Source organism: Neovison vison, chromosome 9 (assembly GCF_020171115.1).
Source record: "Neovison vison isolate M4711 chromosome 9, ASM_NN_V1, whole genome shotgun sequence".
In the NCBI taxonomy this organism is placed as follows: Eukaryota; Metazoa; Chordata; class Mammalia; order Carnivora; family Mustelidae; genus Neogale; species Neogale vison.
In genome coordinates, this window is record NC_058099.1 from 95,491,453 (window position 1) to 95,513,633 (window position 22,181).

The following is a 22,181-nucleotide window of genomic DNA, read 5'->3' on the forward strand; positions in this document are numbered from 1 at the left end:
TGTGGATACTGTCATTCTCAAGGTCTGCAAGAACTTCAGACCCGGTGGTCCGCCACGTCTAGCTCCACGCACATTCTCTAGACCTCCCGTTGCCCGCCTGTCTTCATGATTAGCGCCGCCTCGGGAAGACGCTATTCTCGGAAATTCACATTCTGACACTGCAGGAAGCTAGCCCAAGTTGTAGCTACTTCAGATCTCTGCAAAGGGTCTTGTGCATCGGTAACTTTTAGTCCACTAGAAATAACTTTATCAAAGATATACTCATATATATGCCGGGGGAAGGAAAAGTGCCATTAAAAACATGTCTTCCCATCGTCCCCAATAATCCTCCCCAGCAGAACTAGGAAGGACAGATGTGTTGTAGAGTCAAACAACAAATATTTTTAGCCCATGTTGGGGGGCATGGGTTTGGTTTGACTTTAAAGACAGAAAATTGGGAATTTTATTTTTAATCCAAAATTAAGTCTGCGGCAGTTCATATAAAAGAAAATCTTAGGAACATATGATTGAGAAATAATACTTATCTACTCTTCTGAGAATTCTGTTTTACTGCCCATGGAAACTTAAAGCCTGTGCTGTTCAGCAACCACCCCAAAGTCTGTAGACAATGGAAGGCGCACATCCTTGGTAAGACTCCCACAGTAATCAGACACCAAGCAAAAGCAGTATGCGTGATACCGGCGACTTCATTTTTCCCTAGTATTTCCAAGATCAAAAGAATATCTCTATTCGACTCTCCTGACACAGTCCTCAAGCTCCCCACTGGGGGACTGAGCAAATTCCTTGGTTTCTCATGGCATGACTCTGGGCTAAAATGCCGTAACAGTAACAGCAAACAGGGCTGTCCCCCTGCGACAACGCTCTAATCAGTTTCAAAGTATGTTTTGTTGGTTCTCATTGACGCCACTCAAAGGAACTGGTCACTCGTGGTCTCAAAAGTTTGACAACAAATTGTGTGATTAAATTCCTTAAACACGTCTGTCCATTCCTAATCCTCTTTGGCCAACATCCCTTTCAGAGAAAAATCGCAGCACTCCATGGTGCCTGATTTATATTTCATTTTGAGAACAGGAAGTAAAGGGATTAAAGTTAAGGATTAAAACACTTACTCTTTACTGCATTTTTTTCTCCTCCCGAATGGCTTCCCGGTTGCTATGGCTACTGTTCACTGGTCCTTAGCCCTGAATGCACACGTCTTTGCATTAATAAAATATTTTAAATGAGACTTCACAGAAAACAATAGGGACAGTAGTTTCAGTTCAATTGCTCTTGGAAGAAGAAGCTAACATTAAAAAAAAAAAAAAGTCTTTTCTTTGTCTTTGTATTGGTGTCCTCAAGAGTGAAGCCTGAGCTGCAAAACAGCACAGGGACCACGTCAGGCCACGCAGTGCGAAATCGGAATTACGCCGGCAGGGGCGCGGGAAGGCGACTCTGACATGGTGAGTCCGACCTGACTTTCCAAACCAGGGCGTGTAGGAAGTGGAAGGATCCCTGGGAATTTCTCAAATGTTGCAACACCACAGAACATTGAAAAGGCAAAAATGCACGTAGATGTGGTGTTGCAATTTCACATTGCAAACACCAGCCAGGAAATGAAAAGCCGGGGCTTTTAACTACCACGAAGTTCAGTTAGGCACAGCGGGCGTAAATATCCTCGCTCCGTAGCCACGTCACTGGTGGTCGTGGCGGCAGCATCTACAGAGGAGCGGCCACAGAGGCGACGGCCGCGAGCAGCACGTGCCCCCAGCGCTGAAGGCGTTGGTGTGGAGGGTGCACAGAGCGGAGGCTGAGCTGGGCATCCAGGAGGGTGACAGGGACAAGAGAGCAAACGCAAGTGTGTGTGAGCCGCTCCTTGAAAAACAGTCCCCTGACATTCATTTTAGAATAAACTGCCTACATTCCTTTACAAAGCCAAGGAAAATGAAGGAGATGGAAAGGTAAAACTGCATTTGAAGATTCTATTCTTCAAGTCCAAGAGCAGGATGGGCTCCAGGATAAGCTATGGAATGACTTCGAATACACCACCCGTCCTCATCCATTTTTTTTTTTTTCTTGATGCTTGGTTTTTCGTGTCCCCAACATCCAGTAGTCTCAAACAGCCTACTGAAACTATCTCCCCGAGGTCTGGATATCCTCGTCATTTCTCACTTCCTCGGAGCCATGATCCACGGACGGACAGAGATGCTACTTGAAATCCCGTCATGGGAGCCATCTCGACATAGCAATGGGAGGGAAGGGACTGCGCGTCACCTTTGCCATTTAACGCAACAAAACCATACGGGGGTCTTCTGGAGACCATCCCCCAAGTAGAACCATTGTGAGGGTGACACTCTGAGCCCCGTAATACAGGCTAGAGGAGGGGGGACTGTAAGTACAGGTGAGCAGCTCCCACAGCAAACCATGAGACGAACGGAGCTGCGTGGGGACGGCACTGCGATTTCTGAGTGAACTTGAATGGAAATGGAGAGAGTTACATGCAGACCCACAAGGTACAGAAGCGTGTCTTTCCCAACACCCACGTTCCTTCTTTCCTGGCTTCAGTCTTTTCTTTGAGAAGCCACCTGTGCTTGGGGACAACCCTGACGATGCATGGCCACGCCAGGGTCCTGCTCTTCTTGCCCACCTGCAGTCAAGAGGGGGCGAGCGGAGCTTACTGCCGAGAGGCACGGTCCCCTGAGGCTCTCAGGTCTCCGCATCTTGGGAGCAGAGGCACTGACTGCCTCTCCGGGCGCTCTTTCACGCATGTTTCTACACTAAACAGCTTTGGAAGGCTGACCGGGATCATCTTTTCCCAAACCAAAGGTCAGGCGTGCTTTCATTCATTATAAAGGATTTGGGTTCCCTGTGCTCAGAATTTCCCTCGTGTAACATGGTCCACTGAGCGCACAAACGCTGCCTGGCACTTTCTGTGTCACTTAAAGACACTGGCACAAGAAAATGAGAATATTCTGGCTCCTGAGATTGCTATGAGTAGTAAGTTCTCCTTTTGTCTTCCACCAGCATCCATGAAGCTGGAGTTGGCTAACTTACTAACGTGCACGCAGGGTCAAACCTCAGAGCCCGTATGGTGCCTGCCGCATACAGAACCATCTCTAGCTGTGCAGGGCACTGGACCAAATGCTTCTGCAGGGTCCCTTCCTGTCTCTACCATCAACTCGAGGCACTCCAAGTCAGCATGTCCACATGACACTAGAGGTCCAATCTCAAGTGATTCACTTAAAGAGTGTTCTAGCCATCTGCTCACCAGGCACTCTCCTGGAATCAGGGCCTGCCTACAGGGCTCTAGAATGATCCCATAGCCATGTGTTCCATGGCTCATTAGGGCACATAGGCGATCCCACATATGGGAGACAGGATGAAAGGGAGCCCTGAAGGATAGAAATGGAGGGTATCCGTGTGGGCTCAGGGTTGCCCACCTGGATGGCCCTGCTAGCTCCAGCCACCGAAAGGAAGGTTTAGAAAATTTTGAGGCAGATACTGCCAAACATGGGGGCCCTCTAGGGACAGGGTCTCTGTCAGGGGGCCAGGCCGCCATCTAACAGAGGGCCGGCTGGTCTAGAGCTTCCGAAGATGATCCTCCTACCAACAACTTGACGAGTTACACAATTTCCCATGGTGGAAACTCAGACAGCCCAGACTAAAAACAGTAGCGTCAAAGGAGCACTGGAAGTAGAGTCAGAAAACCTCAGCTGGGGTGTGGTATTCCTGTCGCCTGAGTGTGCTTCGTAAAGTCATTCAGCTTCTTGGAACCTTAGGTCTCTCATCTCTCAAATGGGGTTACAATAGTCATTGTGAGGCTGTTGGGAAGATTCAAGAGGTGAGCAGCCATAAGAATTCCCAGGCGTGTTTTCAGTGCTAGCGTACTGCTTCTTGCTATCGCTGACGGATGAAAAGCTAGAACTAGTACTGAGTTTGTGAGTGTTTGGCTGTGTTAAGGTCTCTGGTCAGTTTCAATCTTAACATCCTGATAGGGGAAGGGGCTCATAATCGGGGTGGACATGGCAGGTGGGGAAAACAGGAAGCATGAGGTTCCTCGGCCATGGTTTAGAGCACCTTAGTATGTCTGAGTCTTTAAAGACCTGGAAATTGGAGAACGTGTACATATCTTTTCATATAAAAGAAGAAGATTACCTTAAAAAAGAAGGAATCCCTGATTGCTATTCTGAATACACAGAAATGAAATGAGTTTGTATTTGCTTATGTACAGATGAGGAAATGTCAAGGATGTTCTTTGCACTGCCATCTCAAAATAGAATTTATTCAAAGTCGACAGTGAGTAAATATTACCCAAATTCCTATAGCTAGTGATTGTGGGCTAGGTTAGCCCAGAGCTACTATGATACAGAGCTGCTCATCTAACATGTTCTGCCACCTGTTGACCTGTTTTCCCTACTGACCTTCCTTTTTCAGAGCCCAGTGATGTCCCTGCAAATACTGTGTAAGGAAAACTCCTCATATCAATGGTTGTTACCATACACCACTGAGTAAAAAGAATAAAAACAGAGAGGCCCCATAATATGTTTATATGTGATAGAAAACTATATGGAAAGATATGCATTGGTGTCAGGCATGTCTATCACAACTCTGCTACTACCTGGCTTTTATGCTTCCCATAAGTGAGAATGCCAAATGGGAAATACTAGAAAAATAATTGCCAGAAGTAGGCAGGGAGAGAAGTAAAGCCTCACACAGGACAGGAAGCAGCCAGGAAGCTCAGCTAGCTAGTCAGGGAATGGAAACTCTGCTACCCAAAACACTTGTCAATGTGGTTAGAAAAGTAAGCTTTGAGAAGGTACCAAGAGATAAGGCCCCAAAAATGAAGAGAGAGGAATCTGTACCTCAAATTTCAACAGGGAAAAGAAAGAAAGAAAGAAAGAAAAGAAAAGGAAGGAAAAGAAGAGAAAAAAGAGACTAGAAATACCACTGAGCATCAGAATCCTTAAAATCATGCTTGGAAAGATTCTAGAAAGAATTATAGGTTGGTGAGCAGCTCAGAAGGAGGGATGTCAGTAGGAGCCAGGATAGGAATATCGAGAACTACCAGAGAATCCTTATCTTCTTTCTTGATGCCATTATGTGAAAGCAGCATGTATAAGGAAGCTAGCGTTCAAGAGGCTATTTAGCAAAGTCTCCCATGGTAGCATTTTGGACAAGACTGAGAATCCTGGAGCTGCGACAGCCCAGCGGGATGCAGTCATCACTGGAGGAGCCAGCGTAGCTAACGCATATCGAAAAAAAATTCCCAATTGATCCTCCACGTGACCACCATGATTATCTTTCTAAATCATGGATCTGACCACGGTCTATGTTTAAACATCTTAGCGTGGCTTGGAAGGCCCGTTGAGGTCAGTTTCCTTGTCAACTTTCTCAACCTCGACGGCTTGCCTCAACAGCCAATAAAGGACATGCGGTTCTCACGTGACCCTCGCTGGCACTATTCCGTGGCATGAACAAAAAGGAACGAAGAGGGGAGAATGCAATCCACATGCTAAAAAATCTGGAAGCTGGGTATTAAGAAAAAATTGTAGCGAACTAGAGATCCTAGCACAGAATCTCTCCAGACATCAGCGAGGTCAGAAATGGAAAAGAGGCCTCCTGGGAAGACAGATTAGGGCTTACATGTGGGTGTTCCAGGGCGAAGGTGAGTTTTTGAGCTACAGGGGGAAAAAAATAATATATATATATATATATATATATGGAGTGGGGAGAGAGAAAGAATGATGTTCGGGCATATGAGGCTAATTAAATAACAAAAGAAGAGACTGTCTTCATCATCAGAAAGCTTAAGATGTAATGAAGAGGCTTTATGAATATCTTTTGGGACTTTCTAAATGTGATTCCCCATGCTGGAGGATGTGATTACATTTAAAGACGCTTATAATTCTGATGGACTACAGCTGTGCCCACAGCTGGCCCCGGGGAGCGGCAGTGTAGCAAGCACCCGTCCCGAAAAGCCACTCAGGGAAAACATCTTTCTATTCCAGTTAAAAAAGGCAGCCCAACAGAGTGCAGCTTCCTAACAGTTAACTCAAGGGTTCGTCTGTCCTCGACAAACAGCAGAAAGCGTGAGCATTTAAGATGTCACACGACACTTTGCTACAGTTTATAAAGAGGGCCCCAGATTGTCGGGTGGGAGAATAGTCTTTTGCCAGAAGGTTCTGTGGAATGCCAAGATTGCAAACAGTATGTCAAGACTTATCAGACAGCTGGGCATTAGGTCATATTAATGAACCTGGGTGCACATTTCTGTAGGTCTTTGGGCTTGTAGAAAAACAGCATACCACCTTTGGCATCATACTTGGCTCCCTCTCCACTTCTAAACTTTCTCGTTTCTCAGAAACCAACTGAAGAGAGTACAAGTAGTAATAAAAAACGTATCCCGATTCTAAAGGCCAAAGAAATAAAATGGGGTAATGTATACAATGGCTCTGAAATGTCAAAGCATGAAAGGTGGCAAAATAAGACCCTTTCTTTCTTATCCCTACGACCACAGTCACCGTTAAACCATCCAAATTACAGAGATTGGATTCCGCCTGGTAAACCCCTCATGTGGAGCCTCGCGGAAGGCTCACACATGGGCTTGCCAGGCTCCCTAACTTCCAGGCCAGATGGTAACTGAACCAAGAGAGGCAGGAAAAGCCTCTGCTCCACCCAGAGAATTCTTCCGATTTTCGGACTGTCGCTGCTTGACCCCGCTCCTCAAAGCCAGGTTCCTCAGCAGCAGAGGAAGACGGCAGGCCAGTTTCTTCTGGACTGTAACACCTTTAACTATCACCTCCCACGTCTGTGGCCACGGCTCCCTCCTCCTGGGGCTGAGCTCTGTCTACGTTTAGGAATGCAAGAAGCCCTGCGCTTACGTGCTCTCCCGAAGAACTCCGACAAACCTGCGCACTTGCTGCTACTGTCTCCAAGTCGCAAAGGAGAGCCTGAAGCTCAGGGACGTTAAGTAACTCATTCATGAAACCTGGTGACGTCTGGCTTTGAATCCAGGTCCAGGATGCAGAAGTCCGTGCATGGACGGGAGAAATGCACAGATAACACACACGAGAGGAAATAGAACAGTAAATCATTATAAGAATAAGGAAATAATGAGGAGTCTTCTGTCAATCTAGAAAAGGCAGTCAGGAAACAACCAAGGTTGAAATGGGCATGAAAGCAAAACTCCTCGGCATGAAACCCTAACTCCCTTTCTCACTCATGAAACCATATCTATGGGTGGGCTGACCAAAAGTAGAGATTTCCAACCCAGAGATACGAATTCTCTGGATGAAAATAGACATCAGGTCAGTCAGCTTGTCTGGTCAAGATTTTAAAGCATGTACACCTGACTACAAATGTGTTTCTTTGTGAGGAAAAAGCAAGGTAGATAATATAAACAATTTACAGTTACGTTGTGACCTCAGTGTCTAGGTATCGTTTTTAAAAGGCTAAAATCTCTTTGAGGGAAAAATAAATTAATGGAGGAGTCTGGAGGAGAGAAAACTGACTTATTAAAACTTCATTAATAACCTGTCTTGCCTCTTAGAAATTTTTTTTTAGATTTACTTATGTGGGGAGGGGCTGACAGGGGGAGATAGAGAAAAAAAGAGAGAGAGTGGGGGAGGGGCAGAGAATTCTCAAGCAGACTTTCTGCTGGATGCAGAGCTGGATTCCAGGACCCCGAGATCATGACAAGAGACAAAATTAAGAGTCAGCTGCGGGGCGCCTGGGTGGCTCAGTGGGTTAGGCGGCTGCCTTCGGCTCAGGTCATGATCCCAGCGTCCTGGGATCGAGTCCCACATCGGGCTCCTTGCTCGGCGGGGAGCCTGCTTCTCCCTCTGCCTCTGCCTGCCTCTCTGTCTGCCTGTGCTCGCTCTCTCTCCCTCTCTCTCTCTGACAAATAAATAAAATCTTTTAAAAAAGTCAGCTGCTTAACCGACTGAGCCACCCAGGTGCTGCTCTTACAGACTATGAAGAGACAACATGATGTAATTCTTGTGCTAACACGAATCTTTCTTGGGCATGTATAATGCAGCAGGCAGCAAGCTAAGTGCTTTTCAGTCATTACTTCATTTAGTATGACATAAACACACTGTATTAACAAGCATTGCCTGGTATAAAATTAGGACAATAATGACTGATTTAGAAGTTAACATATTATGATAAACTTACAGGGACCTGTAAATTCTCTGATATGTAATGCAAAATGTTTGTAAAAAGTATCTGCTTATTTGCTTGAAATATAATCCTCTTTACCCTCTTAGCAGTGTCTGTCAATTAGTTGGCACGAACGTATTTGCTTTGAACAATCAAAGGGTAAATACAAAGGGGTAGGACCAGGTAGATCCAATAATTAACTTCCTTCTGTTTTCCTAGTGAGCCATCAATTTGCACTAACATAAACCACACTTTAAGGTGTGCCATACCCCGTTTTCATGTGGTTAGTGGCACCTTCAAATAAAGTAAGCTCAGCTGAATCTTAACATAAAGGACTCGAGTTTGTGGGTGTGATGGTTATTTTTCTGTGTCCACTTGGCTACCCTCTCATCCCTTTGCACAGTAAGACACTGATCTAGGTGTTGCTGTGAAGGTATGTCTTAGACACCATTAGTGCCTATGATCAGCTGATTTTTAAGGAAAGGAGATTATCCTTGATGATCTGATTGGGCCTGATCCAATCAAGAAGAGCAGGACTGAGGTATCCCTGAGGAAGAAGACACTCCACCTGGGGACTGTCCCCCAATCCCTCAGCTAGGAACTCTGGCACCATCTTGACCCTTCCCTTGCCCTCGTCCCTGGCATTCAATCTACCGTTAATTCCTGTTTACTCATGTTCATCCCAACCACCCGCTAACCCTCATCCAGGCCTCCGTTACGTCTCATCCAAGTACACCCCCCTCTGAACTGGTCCATGTGCTTCCTGTCTGTTCCTACTCCACATTTCTGCTTGATCTCTGTCCTATCAGCCCAGCCCTCGTCAAAATCCAGCTTTGACATCTCTGGATGCCTCAAGGGAGAGGAGTGTGTCTTGCCTTTTTCTTTTTTTTTTTTTTTTTTTACACTCCAGCACTTAGCAGAATATCAGATACATGGTGAATGTCTGGTAAGTAGAAGGCAATCGACAAGGGCACAGGAAGCCATGATTCTTCTTAGTTGGGCAGAGTCTTTTTGGGTATTGTCATGAAAGCCATGTGAAACAGTCACTAGGGCTCCTACATTTCTTTTGGCTCAGATAATCTTTCTTTTTTCCTTTCTTAAACTTCTTTTCTTTTATATTGATTTGTACTTGATATACAAAGACCTGTGTGTATTTAACATATACAAGTTGATTTGGATGGATGCACACACCCTTGAGTCGATTACCATAGTCAACGTAACAGATATGTACAGCACCTTCCTGAGTTTCCTTGGGTCCTGTTGTGGGGTTGTTTGGTTTTGGGTTTTGGGTTTGGGGTTTATTTATTTATTTTTTTTTACATTATTTTTTTGTCTTAATTTTGGAGAGCCAGTGAAATCTCTAGAGCCTTTACCTAGAAAATACATCTTGCACATAATTTTGGTATTTCATGAGTTTCCTGAAACCCATTCAGCTGTGGAACCTCTCACCCCTTTATAGTCCGTGGAGCCCAGGTTGATAACCCGTGAACAGAACCAAATATCACAAGTTCAAGTTTGTCTTTAATTCCCTCTGGTTTAGGTCTCAGCTTCCTTTTCCTTGTTTGGGTCTTTCTTGCACCATCATCCAAGCATCCACATGACCCAGAAGGACAGGCTATCGTAGTCACGGAACCGTGACTCCCCCTGCAAGAAGATTCCGTTCTCAGGGAACTCATTGTTCCCATTGTCATTTACAATATACTGCCCTGGATTGCAGGTGATATGACAGAACTATGCCTTTTGCCGAAATAGGGCCCCCTTCACCTCTGAGGCCCTGCATCTGCCTTTCGAGCTAGCTGTGAAGATGGTAAATGGAAAAACTAGGGGCATGTAACTTAAGCTAAGTCACAGAACAATTCATGGCTCTGCTTAAAAGAAGCCCATACGACCTGACCTCCAACCCGAACACTGCTCTAAGACACACCACCTGCCCGGGACCCACGAGGAGAAGTTTTTGCACGAGGCTTATCCAGGCCCCGCTGTAAAGTCGCCCTGAAAATAAATCTTCACAGCTCAGAGAGCCAAGATACAAACAAAATGGGAAAATACTGCCCGAGGATTGCAAAGGCAAAGCTCCCTCAAGGATGTGAGGGCTTCGAGACCAGACATGAAACTCGGAGCCTGAGGAGACCTGTGGTGAGCTCTGCCATGATATTTCAGGACATATATTTAGGCTGCAGAGAGTCTGAGCTAAATGCTTTCATTCCAAAACCATTTTCATCAAGAATTCACAAAATCTAATAAGAGAAAAGGAATGAGAAGCTTAGAGAGCTTCTGTCGATCAATCGAAAAAGCAATTACCTAGGAACCATCTCTATCCGGTAGCCGTGCTGGGCACCATACAGGCCAACTGCTTACTACAGCACCTGCTGGAGGGTCCGTGTGCCCCACGGGGTTGGCCAGAGCTGGACCAAACACCCTCATTTTTTGCCCTAAATCAGAATTTTCAAGGAGAAGTAAAACTACTTTGCCATATATGACAAGGTATTATAAAGTCATTGAGGATAATATAAAAACCCAGAAGACTTCACTCCTTAAGAATGTCTATCGTTGCAAAGGAACTCTCAGACTCCACGTTCCAGAAGGATTCTCTGTGAGACTTGATCACGGCATTTCTCCAAGTGTACGGAAAGCACATGAGTCTGTGTGTCTTGCTGGAATGTAATCTTCGGGAGAGCAAGTTCAGGCCTCCTTTCTAAACTCAGAGCTGTGGCAGGGTCCCATGTGCTGACGGCTCAGTGAACCATTGAGGTGCCCAGCCCCCACCCCAAGAAGGCACAGTATTTTGACTTACATGGTGCTTTTTAAAAAACTGTGGGGCTAATGCAATCTTCTCATTTCCAGTGTGGTTATTCAAACGCGCTCCTGACCGTCTCCCTTCAGTAGGGCCTTCTCTGTGACCTCCCTATCAACCCCCATGCTATGTCCTTGCCTGCATTTATGCTGCTCACTTTTTGTTAACCTTTTTATTGTCAGGTTTCCTCAAGACAATGGGGCTCTGTGGAGACAGAGAACACACATCTGTCTCGTACCCACGTGCACGTCTGAGTCTAAGCCAGTGCCTGGCACCCTGTGGGGTGCTTAATAAATAATTGTTAGATGAAAGAAATGAACTTTTTTGAGATTATTTCTCTAGGAATTTACTAGAAGAGTAGTTTGATGAGATGCTCTAGAGGAAAAAGATGATGTTGTTGGCCGAGTAATTCTGACCAGTGCTTCAAGTTCTCTTTCCGCTGGGGCTTCATTCATCTCTGGCTCTGAGAATTCTCGCGAGAAGAAAACCTTGAATATTCTTTAGCTCTGCATATCCCAAACATATACGACAACAACAATCTTGTTAAAAGGAATATCTCATAACATTCTGTGGGATGTGTTCCAAAAACACACTTGGGGCAACACTGCTTTAAGTCTTACAAGAAGACCCTGGCTGGGCCCCTAGGCCCTCAGACGCTAGCTAGTAAGTCTTCTTCGGTATTTACAAGGCTGAAGACAGCTTTTCTGCTCTGTCTCGAAAGAAAGAGAAGCTTTTCCTCGCTAACTGCTTCTTTCATGGACAGCTGACCCGTCTCCCCACTTCCCACACCCAGCAGGGATTCTCAGGTCCCTCCTCACCCCGCCCGCACCGCAGGGCGACAAGGGCGCTCTCCAAAGCAGAGCCAGAGTCACTTTCCTAAGCTACAGGCTTCCACGCGGCTGGTCTCAACTCCAAATCAGTGCGATGAGTCGAGTGTTAAACCAAGATGACTTCTTTTCATCACTTAAATTGAATTAATTAACATCACTATTTTGGGCCACAGATATTTGCCTTATAAAGGCATATCCAGGGCCTTTCCCGGAATCGGTTACCCTCCACTGAGGCATCAGGACATTCAGGCCGGAGGGTAGGGCCCACCATTGTTTTGAGGAGAGAGAGAAGCAATTTGCCACCAACAATCTTTAAGGTTAGTGAATGACTCACTCACCAAACATCAACAACGACAAAACATTTTAGTGACATTTCAACATCAGAGAAGCATCACTTGTCCAGTAGGATTTCCCATGGGATTTGCTACACGTGGGAGTAAGGGGGCAGCTAGTTCATCTTGAAATCCTACGTCCATGATCTGTGCCTATGACCGACATCCCACTAATGAGTGAGAGAAGAGGAAGGGAGAGGAGAGGGAGGGTGGGAGGGAGAACGAGAGAGAAAGGAAAGTCGCCGTGTGGGCAGGCCTCTGATGATGTGCCCTTGTGCACGCCCCTGCTGCACGGATGATACTAGAACCAACCGGGAGGAAAGCGAGAGCCTCACCAGCTCCTCTAATGGATGCCTCCATGTAGGAACTGGATGTTTTCATGTAGCTTCTGAAGATCCCAACAAGGGCACAAAGCAAGGTGAGCTGTGCAGCGCTTAATGAAATTGTTTCACTAAGTGAAATGGGGGTGGCTCTGAGCAGAGGCCACGGAGCCCCCAGATCTACCCGAAGAGGCGCGCTGCGTACGTTGCTCTGTTTTAGCCAGACAATGACCCATGGCTTCCCCTGAGCGGGAAAGAGGAGTGCAGGCTGCCTTCCTGCAGGTTGGGAATGCGGTGCCGGGTTTATCACAGCCTGCTTGAGGCTGCGAATGTCCAAGTCATCAGCCAGGGAGGGTCAGTCAAAGGTGATTGTTAACTACACGTTTCGCAAATCATAGCCAGAGTCTGGCACCTTCGCGGAGCTGTGAAATGGACGAAAGATGCGTGCTGTCTCTAACTTTTGGCCCAACATTCTTTTGCATTTGCTTTCTAAAGTCCATTTTGATAACAAGCCAGAGTTGAAAGGACCCCCCCTCGCCCCACCCCCCATCACCACCATCACCGCTTATGGGCACTTCCAAGGTGCAAATGAAAATTTCTGATAAAGCTCACAGCCTTGAGGGAAATTTCAAGCGGCTCATTGCCTTAGTTTTCTCTTATTTTGCCACTCATTATCAGGCCGAATTGAAGGACAGATTTTGCCTTCTGCTCTGCAGGCTACATTCTGTTCTCGCCGGAGACCGCAGCTGGTGACCTGAGTATCTGGAGAGTCACTTATCCGTGCAGCCCCCTCTTTAAAGAGCTGGAGATCTGCAAGGCGCATTCACGGAGGAAGTCTGTACATCAGCTGATGGAATGTGTGGGTGTGCACACGTTAGGCAGAGAGAAAAGTTACTTTCTACATGCAATGAGCCAAATTATCCCAACTCCTCTGCAGAAGAGCTTTCCCCCCTTCTTCTTTCTTACTTTTTGTAGCTCGAATAGTATTTAGCTAAGCTTTCCAGTCTTTGGCTTCTCACTAGGCTCCGACAGGTGTGGGGAGTGCCACATGCACGCGGCCAGGTCATCACTCTCGAGGACGCTGCCTCCCCCAGTAAACGTCTGTCTGACGGTGCCTTGTCACTGGCCTGGGTTTCAGAGTGGGGCCTCAGAAAGCCGGCAATGTTAAGACCAAAATAATGTCATTTAGTGTCCAGGGGGAGGTAAAAAAGAGGATTAGAGGAAAGCAGGCAGGCAGGGTATATTAAATAAGTCCATGACTAACAGGGTGTGACAGAAGAGGGTTTTATTCTTTTCAACAAAACAATTCCCTAGGGCTGGGACCATTACTCCACTGTGCCTTTATCACCTTGGAATTTTTATGGTTATTTTTGATGAATTCACATTTTTGTAAAGGCTTTTTTGAAATGATGCCAGTTTTCAATTTTTAATTAAAGTCATAAATAATCTTAATTCTGCCTTAAAAGGTTTATTGTTTCTTAGTTCTTCTTCTTCTTCTTCTTTTTTTTTTTATTCCTGCCAGGAAATATTTCAAATACCAAGCACTGAAGTGAGTTAGCAATTAGAATCTCTCCAAGGTCTAGTAACAACATTGTACCGTGTAAATATTCCATGCCAGTACGCCGGCATGAAGTCTGAAAATGTGGATTGCCTGATTTGGGGTTCATTCGCACAGCTCCTCTGGGGAGTGGCATTTCCTCGTTTTATTGGATGGAGCAACTTTCATCGTTTTAATTTCCACAGATTAATTTATCACTGATTTGTAACAGATTTTTAAAATCTTCAGATTAAAAAAACAGGTTAAAATTTGGCGAGTAAACATGGTAAACCGGTCCCTAAATTCTGGGCACTAAAAGGCAGCCACGGCCAGCTCGCCAGTTTGCAAGGAATAGGGCACGCAGCATCAAAAGCTGATCACTGCAGACAGAGTATCTCATTTTCTGGAAGACGAGATTGAGAAAATATTGAAATATTTGATATTAAGTTATAATATTGCTCCTCGAAAGTATATCCTTGTTACCTAACCACCTGACTGTTGAAGTCTGTCTGTAAATTGTTTTTACATTTCTATTTTGTAGTCTCAGGGTCTGATTTTCTTTTTTTAAATTAGTGCTTCAAGAATCTTTCACACAATCAGAACTATCCCTCCTTTATTTAGAGGCTGAGACACACCACATTTGAACAATGGAAAGCAATTAATTAAAAATTCCTGGAAATATCTTATTCTGTTTCCATACCTACTATCAACCCAGGTCACCTTCTTACGTGGACTATCGAATTGGGGCTTATTCGACTAGATGTGGGACCTGCATCCTCTCTTGTCCCAGGCAGCTGTTTTGTTTTTTTGTTTTTTGTTTTTTTTTTTAGGGAAGGTGCTCCCCAATCTTCTGATGGATTTGGTATTACGGTAAAACCTCATACATTTCAGACAACTTCGGGGTGAATGGTCAGATTTAGGAGAAAAAAATCTCTCAAGAGTTGTGATTCTGGTTTGTTTGGGTTTTGATTTTTAAACAAAGACAAGTTACGTCAAGTTCGCAAGACACACACACACAGATGACGACAAAAGCCAGTAGGCAGCGGTCCTGCCGGCATAGCGGACAGGATGCGAGGTTGGTGGTATTGGAAAAAGATGAATATCCTCCTTACAACTTTGTTTATATCATTAACTCACTTAGCAGTTCCTTTGCACTTGTTCAATACAGGATATATTTAGTTCATCATCTGTTATCCTCTGTTGATAATGAGCATCTGTTATCAGTTTACTGTGTTCCAATAAAAGAGACTTCATTGTATTTATAGAGGAAAAAAATGATTTTAACAATTGACTTACTAGAGTGGGTTTATATGCAATTAGGATTTTCCAATCCTTCCGACTGGGCATTTTTCTCGTTCACAAGGAAGAGGTCAAATTCTTTCCATATATGAGACCTGAACTGGCTTTGTGTTAACGCCTCTCAAGGAAGAAAAAGCTCAAGGTTTAAAAAAAAAAAAAAAAAAAAAAGACTACACAGCATTTCCCAACATAAAAGTGTTAAATCCCCATAAACCATGAAAGAATGCACATTTCTAGTTCAGTAGAAGCACCGATGACTTGAAACCACAGCCACAGGGTTTGATCACATCATGGGTTTAAGTCACTTGACATAAGTTAAATCTTAAATCTTCCTTACACTTGCCATGGAGTGCCCTTCCATGAATCAGTACGATCTTGACGCAAAGGAAACACTCAAAAAGCTAAGGTCAGCTCAGTGTGTCTGTGTTTTTCTCCCATGGTCAGAAGGTACTTGCTGGCCCCAAAACTTACAAACTCAGTTATTGGGAAATGCGATGAAAGGTAGTAAGCTCCCCAGATCTCAAGGTGCGGGAGCACGACATGACCAACCTCTTGCTAGAGATTTTACGAGGTCGAGAGAGAGAGCATCAGGCGGGTTGGCTGGTTGATCTTTAATATTTCTTCCAAATCCAAGATGCTATGCTTTCTGTGTACTCTGAAAGATGCATTAATTCCTCAGTAATGCCAAAGTAATTTTAGGTTCAATTCCTTTCTCGAATTTCCGTACACAGTACGTATTAAGAAATGTGTTTTTTCCTAAGTTTAAAGCAGGGATGCTCTCTACTTACCCTAGAGATACACCTACCTTCCCTCTCAGAGCTAAAATGGCTTCAGCCAATTGATATTTTATGAAAAAGCACTTATCTCCAGAAAGGGTTTTTGTTGTGCTGTTTTTCCCAATTCAATTTTCTTTAGCTATGTGGACGTAATTTCCATAAAAGCCTTTTGTCATTCTCTAGTTTAGGGTCTTTCGCTAATTTTCTCTGATTCTTATTATACGAGCCCTCCCCCGAAATTCACATCTGGTTATATCAGCTGTGCAAACCACCACACTGCTATTACTTCATGAAGCTGTACCTCTCCCCAAAGCGTCTAATGCATGTAACAACTGGAGAAGTGTAAGAATTCTATTGCCCATCACGTGGTCCCACTATTGCAAAAGTAATTTAAATGTGCCTTTCCTGGCTGGGTAAACGCTCTTTCAAAATTACCTTTTTCCTTGCTTGTTGATCTTTGGAAGAATGTGCCTTCACATGCTTTCGTAGGGAACTTGGGTCTGTATAGCGTTTGGTGCATCCTGGAATTTGACAAGCATAAGGTTTCTAAATAAGAAAGAAAAAAAGAAACGAACTGTAGTTAAATCATAAAGGTAACTGGGGAAGATTGACTCAGACTACTAACTTCAGAGAATGAACTGTTACCAAGTGACTGAGGTGAAATGCTGGGTAACATTTGTGCCTTTTAATTCAAAAGCCCAGTAAGTTTGCACGAAGGCCAAGAGGAGGGCAAACTTTCAAGAAACAAGGAGACATCTTTAGAGGTTCACTCTTCCCACAAAACCTCTTGTGGCATTTTTGGGTGTGGAAATTATTAGTAAGCATCTCTAGTCATACTTACAGTTATTTCCCCTGAAAACAATCTTTGGTACTGTCAGAAACTAGGAAACACACATTCTTTAAGAGTTGAGGTATAAGGAAGCTGCAGGAAAGTCCAGAAAAGACTGGGAATGTTTCAGAGGAAACCTGATTCAGAAAGAAAGAAGGAGAGAATTAAAAGGGAATATTAGTGGAAGGTGAGTGAGGGACAATAGGCCTTTCAAACAACAGACACATGAAAACTCAGCCAGAGGAACATTAATATTATTATAGGAATTACAGGATTAGAGGAGTCCTGGTACTCAGCCTGGGTTATATGCCTGAGCCCTTGGCTGCATGCACTGAAAACACTAGGTTTAGCTCCTTCAAGTCCCCCATGCTCCTGAGAGATGTGAGGTGTGGCACCTAAGGCTGAGTCTAGAATCTTATTAATTTATGGGTCCCTGGTGATTGGTCTGTAATGATTAGGAAATGAATGGATGGGAGCATTGCACATCGATTCAAAATGTAGCAGCTATACCTATGGTGATAACAAAACGCTCCCAAGGTTGGAGAGTATGGCTTTTAAGCTATGAAATAAAGCAAATCTTTCTGTCTAATCTAAGAACTACACTAAAAAAAATCACAAGATAAACTGTGTTCGTAAGTCACAACTTACAGTTCCTCATCTACCCTGGACCTCTGTAGGCGGGACTACCTAGAGTTGTGCCGACATGATTTTATTGTATTGTATTTTATTTTTTTTAAAGATTTTATTTATTTATTTGACAGACTGAGATCAGAAGTAGGCAGAGAGGCAGGCAGAGAGAGAGGGGGAAGCAGGCTCCCCGCTGAGCAGAGAGCCCGATGCGGGACTCAATCCCAGGACCTTGAGATCATGACCTGAGCTGAAGGCAGAGGCTTAACCCACTGAGCCACCCAGGTGCCCCGCCAACATGATTTTAAATGTAAGAAGGAAAAAAGGAAACCTGTCTCTAAAAGAGGATTCTCGCTTGAGGAACCTGCTATGTCATTAACAAAACAGACCAAAACAAACCAAAAGACCCCATCAAATCAAAATAAAAAACCAGAAAAAAAAATTCAGATGTTTTTCTCTGTATGTTTTGTTCCTGTTCTCTCGTGCATGCTTGTCATTTTGTGTACCAACACAGACATGGGTTACATTATTTGCCCTGCTGAAAGCCATCTTTATGATTCGTTTTTATTTTTGCCATTTTTGATTCCAACCATAAGGTGAAGTCATGAATATATAATTTATTTTGACACACCCAATATGAATTCTAAGTGCCATGTATCTATTCCCTGACTAAATGATTGACTCAATCACCCAACAGGTCTCGTGGTTTTGTGGGGTGCTGGGCACTGTGTTACGTATGAGAAGTCTGACCATAAACATTGGATGAACGAGGCTCTCCATATCTCAGGTTTTCCAAACGGTCAGCCAATATGGGTGGAAGCCCCTTGCCCATCAGTTTCCATTGGGTAAACAACAGTTTTCTTTCCCGAGTTCACACGATATTCTCACACTGGCCTTCCCTACCCTGCCCTGGCTTTAGGGGAGAACTCAATGATACCTGTGTCGGCATTCATGCTGTGACCACATCAACTCACATTTCAAGCCCTCCAGGAGATGTGGCATGTAAAAAAAACTTTAGGAATATTAACATGTTGTATAAATCAATATCACTATTATTACCACAGTCACTACTATTTGGGTTGAAAAGACAAGAAATGGGTAATGTGATTTTTGTACTTGATTTTGAGATGTTCTTGGAGAAGGCGTGAATACTCACCATTCCTCCCAGGTGGCTTCCCTCTCTCCCCTGCTGTCAGCCCCCTGGGATTCATGTGCCAAGTGAGCAGTGTCTGGTGCCGGTCCAAGTGTTACTGGTACACGGGTCATTTTACCTCAGGTTACCGAAGCTTTAAGTGGCCTGCTACACTTTATCAAACTATCGTTTCCACATGTACTGTAAAATCATTCCCCCTGTTTCGATTTTAAGATGCTGATAGAGAAATAAGTCAATAACACTTTTCAGGGTTAGAATTATGAACTCCGTAATCCTTGCGGAGCAAATAACTTTCCAATAAGTAAAGAATCCATTGAGTTGAAGAAAGATACTTCATCTAAAATTCTGACAGCATTAGCATACGGAGTGCTTAATGAAAGGAAATGGGGGCCTGAATTTAAATAACACATTCTTCAAGCAGCTACAGTTTGCTTTTTAAGACAAATGTTTAATTTTTACATGATTTTAAAAGAGTTTACCAATTCATCTAATGCAATAAAAATTTAAACAGGAGGGCAGGTCTGCACCTTAAAGGAAGGACGATGGTATTGAAAGATTTAATAGAGCAGTGTTTAAAAAAAAATAATAAAATAAAAGTAGCTGGGTTTTAAAAGCTACTGCATTGAACCAAATCATGAAATTATTATCTGTGGTAGCTTTCCTCAAAAGTTTTAAAAAGTGCTTTAAAAAAAAAAAATCCAAAACGATTTCAGAAAATGCTTGTAGTCGGATTAGCTAAAATTAGCTCCGAGTGAAGAAGGGTACTGTGGAGCCGTAACATTCGGCTCACAATAGTTCTTTCAAACTACAGATAACTAGCTAGAGTAGAGGCAATTTCTCAAGACAATCTTGTCTCATGAATGTTCATTCTTCCATGATAAAGTTTAATGACAAATTGGAAAATTTATTAGATTCTACCAAGACAGTTTTAGACATACAACATAGGGCATTTTAAAATAATTTATTCTTTTTCCTATTTCTACCTTTTAAAAAATCCTGCTATTCACCAAATTTATTCATTTCATATTCTATTCTGTTGGTCCTAAAATCACTGAATTTATTTCAGCTAGAGCAGAAAGGGGCTCTCCTCTGCCCATAGTGCTCTAATTATATTCTAGCTATTTACTAGGCAAACCATCACGTTTATGGACATTAGGAGATAATTCTGTTTAAAAAGGTTATGTGACATATAGCTAAAATGACTTCTATCAATATGACTAATAGAGACTAATATAAAATTTAATAAATATGTCAACTATAACATCAGAAGAATCTTAAATATGTATGAGAAGGTGTGTAGAAATAACGGTATCTTTTCAAAATTCAAATTCTGGTGTAGTTTAATAATAGACATCAGAATGTTAACACTGAAAAAGTACTGTCATGAATACATTATTTGCAAGAACGTGGGGTAAGAGATCTGTGGTGTGTATTATACATTTATCCTGATGGCTTTGTTAAGTGGAGAGAAAGTGCACACTGTCTACCGGGCATCGAGGAAAGAAAATGGCCTCAAAACTCTAGAAATGCAGAGAAGGATGATCAACAGGATAGAAAACAGGAGAGTCTCAGGAAAGGAACAAAATGTTACTGCACGAAGAGAGTGAAGGTGCAACGATGAAAACCAGTCATTCTCACACGGGTTATGTCAGTGGATGTGCGGCTGTTAACGCACGGGAGGCATAATGAAGCTGAATCCTGGGGAGAGATCTGCGGATTCTTTTCAGATTGCCTGAAGGTGAAAATGCCAGGTGGTTTCTAAAGCAAAAAGCCAGATTCATACTCAGTAACCGTGCCAGCCTCAAAGTTCTTATGTCAGAAAGAAAAGAACCAGGGTAAGGGCTGGGGAGGCTGGGCGGTGGCAGGTAGTAAAACCAACAAAAACCAAACCACTTCTTATTTCAAGCTAGCATATAGTATCTATTCATGCATGTCTTGGTATTTAAATACTTATTTTCATGCCCAGTCCCCGGTAGAGGTTCTCTGTCCTCCAGTCTCCTATGTGCCCCTGGCCCATCTCCACTTTGTACACAGAGGTCACCGAGGAACCTCTTGGTCTCAGGCAGGTGGGAGATTTCTAATAACTTGTCACTATAGGCCCCTCTGGACCTTCCCCAAGTTTCCACTGCTGCCCTTGGAATTGCCCCTCTAACCTGCAGACCGTAAAGCAAGCCCCTCCACTAGCCCACCATCAAACGGGCACTCCCTCACCCCGGGACTTAGGGCTGGAAGTTGGAAAGCTCCTGCCCTTCTTACAGTGTCCAGATGCGTCCTCTGGTGCTTGGCACGGTCGCTGGAGTTACTGAAGGCCTTCTGACAGCCCGGGTGCTGGCAGAGATACGGCTTCTCGCCTGTGTGGCTCCGCAAGTGAATCTTGAGATTCTCAAGCCTGGAAAAGGCCTTCTTGCAACCTTCAAACTGGAAAAAAAAAAAAAAAAAAAAAAGAAAGAAAAGAAAAAGAAAACAAGTTTTAGCTGTTGAGAAGGAACTTGAATGTTTGGGTCTGGGGGACGGGGGGCGGGGGGGGAATGTCCTTAGCATGTATTTAGTCTAAAACGTAAAAGACAAAACAAAAAAATAAGATGAAATCCAAATAGTAACAAATGCGCCTTCTAAAAATACCCATGTATTGATGTGAACTGCATTTTTCCACTAATATACATGCCACTTTCCCTACCAGATCTGGGCCCCAAACTGATTTCTGTGATTACTTGTGTCAGAGAAAATTTGCTGTGAACCATCTGGCTCAGTTAATAAAAATACAGTAATGCGTGTCTTAAAGATCTATTAAAAAATTAACACACTTTTCCATTTCCAAATTGGACTAAGTGGAAGGAACCAGGAAGGAAGAAACTTTTTACAACTAATAAACTAAGAACAACAACAACAACAAATCGAAGTGATGGACGAGAGGAAGGTGGGCTTCTGAAGACCAAGGGTCCAGGATGCAAAAGGTACGTGTCCATGGGGTCGTCAGGACCAGAAACATCCTGAACTATCTCAAGGAGTTTTTCAGCTGCCAAAGAGCGACTCTGTTGGCATACACACTGATGCCAAACCTAATGAGATAGAAGTTTTTAATGTGCTTTTAAAAAAAGGAACCAGAACATAATTCATGTGCTGCTGAGAATGTTTTCCAAATGAAGTGATAGTTTCACCTATTTTTGTTTTTCTAAGGAATGATGTTACCTCATTCATGAAAAGAGGAACTGAAAATGAGAGACCGGAGGTTTCAAGAAATGCTGTATTGGTTGGTCAATAATATTTATTGATGGGACTCTTTACTATATGTCTTGTGGGTAAAATACCAGCAACTGTATTAGAGGCTCACAATGATTCCAATCCTCGAAGTGACAATCTAATAAAGAAACTGTGTTACAGAAAGCCTGTGCATGAGTCAAAATATGAGATGGACATTTATCCTGGGACTCTCTCTTTTTGGTAGCAAGCCCTAGAATACTGATATCACTTGGACAGTTTTCATCCCATTTGAGTTCCCACTGCAAAGAAATTTGGGAATATGGAAACGGTGTTTAAAACAAGAAAAA

The 22,181-nt window shown here is 43.6% G+C and overlaps 1 protein-coding gene across 4 annotated transcripts in view; it reads right to left on the bottom strand.

The window, feature by feature from the left end:
- Positions 1-22,181, bottom strand: part of GLIS3 (GLIS family zinc finger 3) — a 438,158-nt gene that overhangs the window by 80,794 nt on the left and 335,183 nt on the right. For all 4 annotated transcript variants that reach the window (XM_044265977.1, XM_044265974.1, XM_044265975.1 and 1 more), the window contains 2 exons: positions 20,890-21,051; positions 16,460-16,570 (listed from right to left, as the gene is read on the bottom strand). In XM_044265977.1, coding sequence (XP_044121912.1) covers positions 16,460-16,570; positions 20,890-21,051 — 273 coding nt within the window. The remainder of the gene's footprint in view (positions 1-16,459; positions 16,571-20,889; positions 21,052-22,181) is intronic.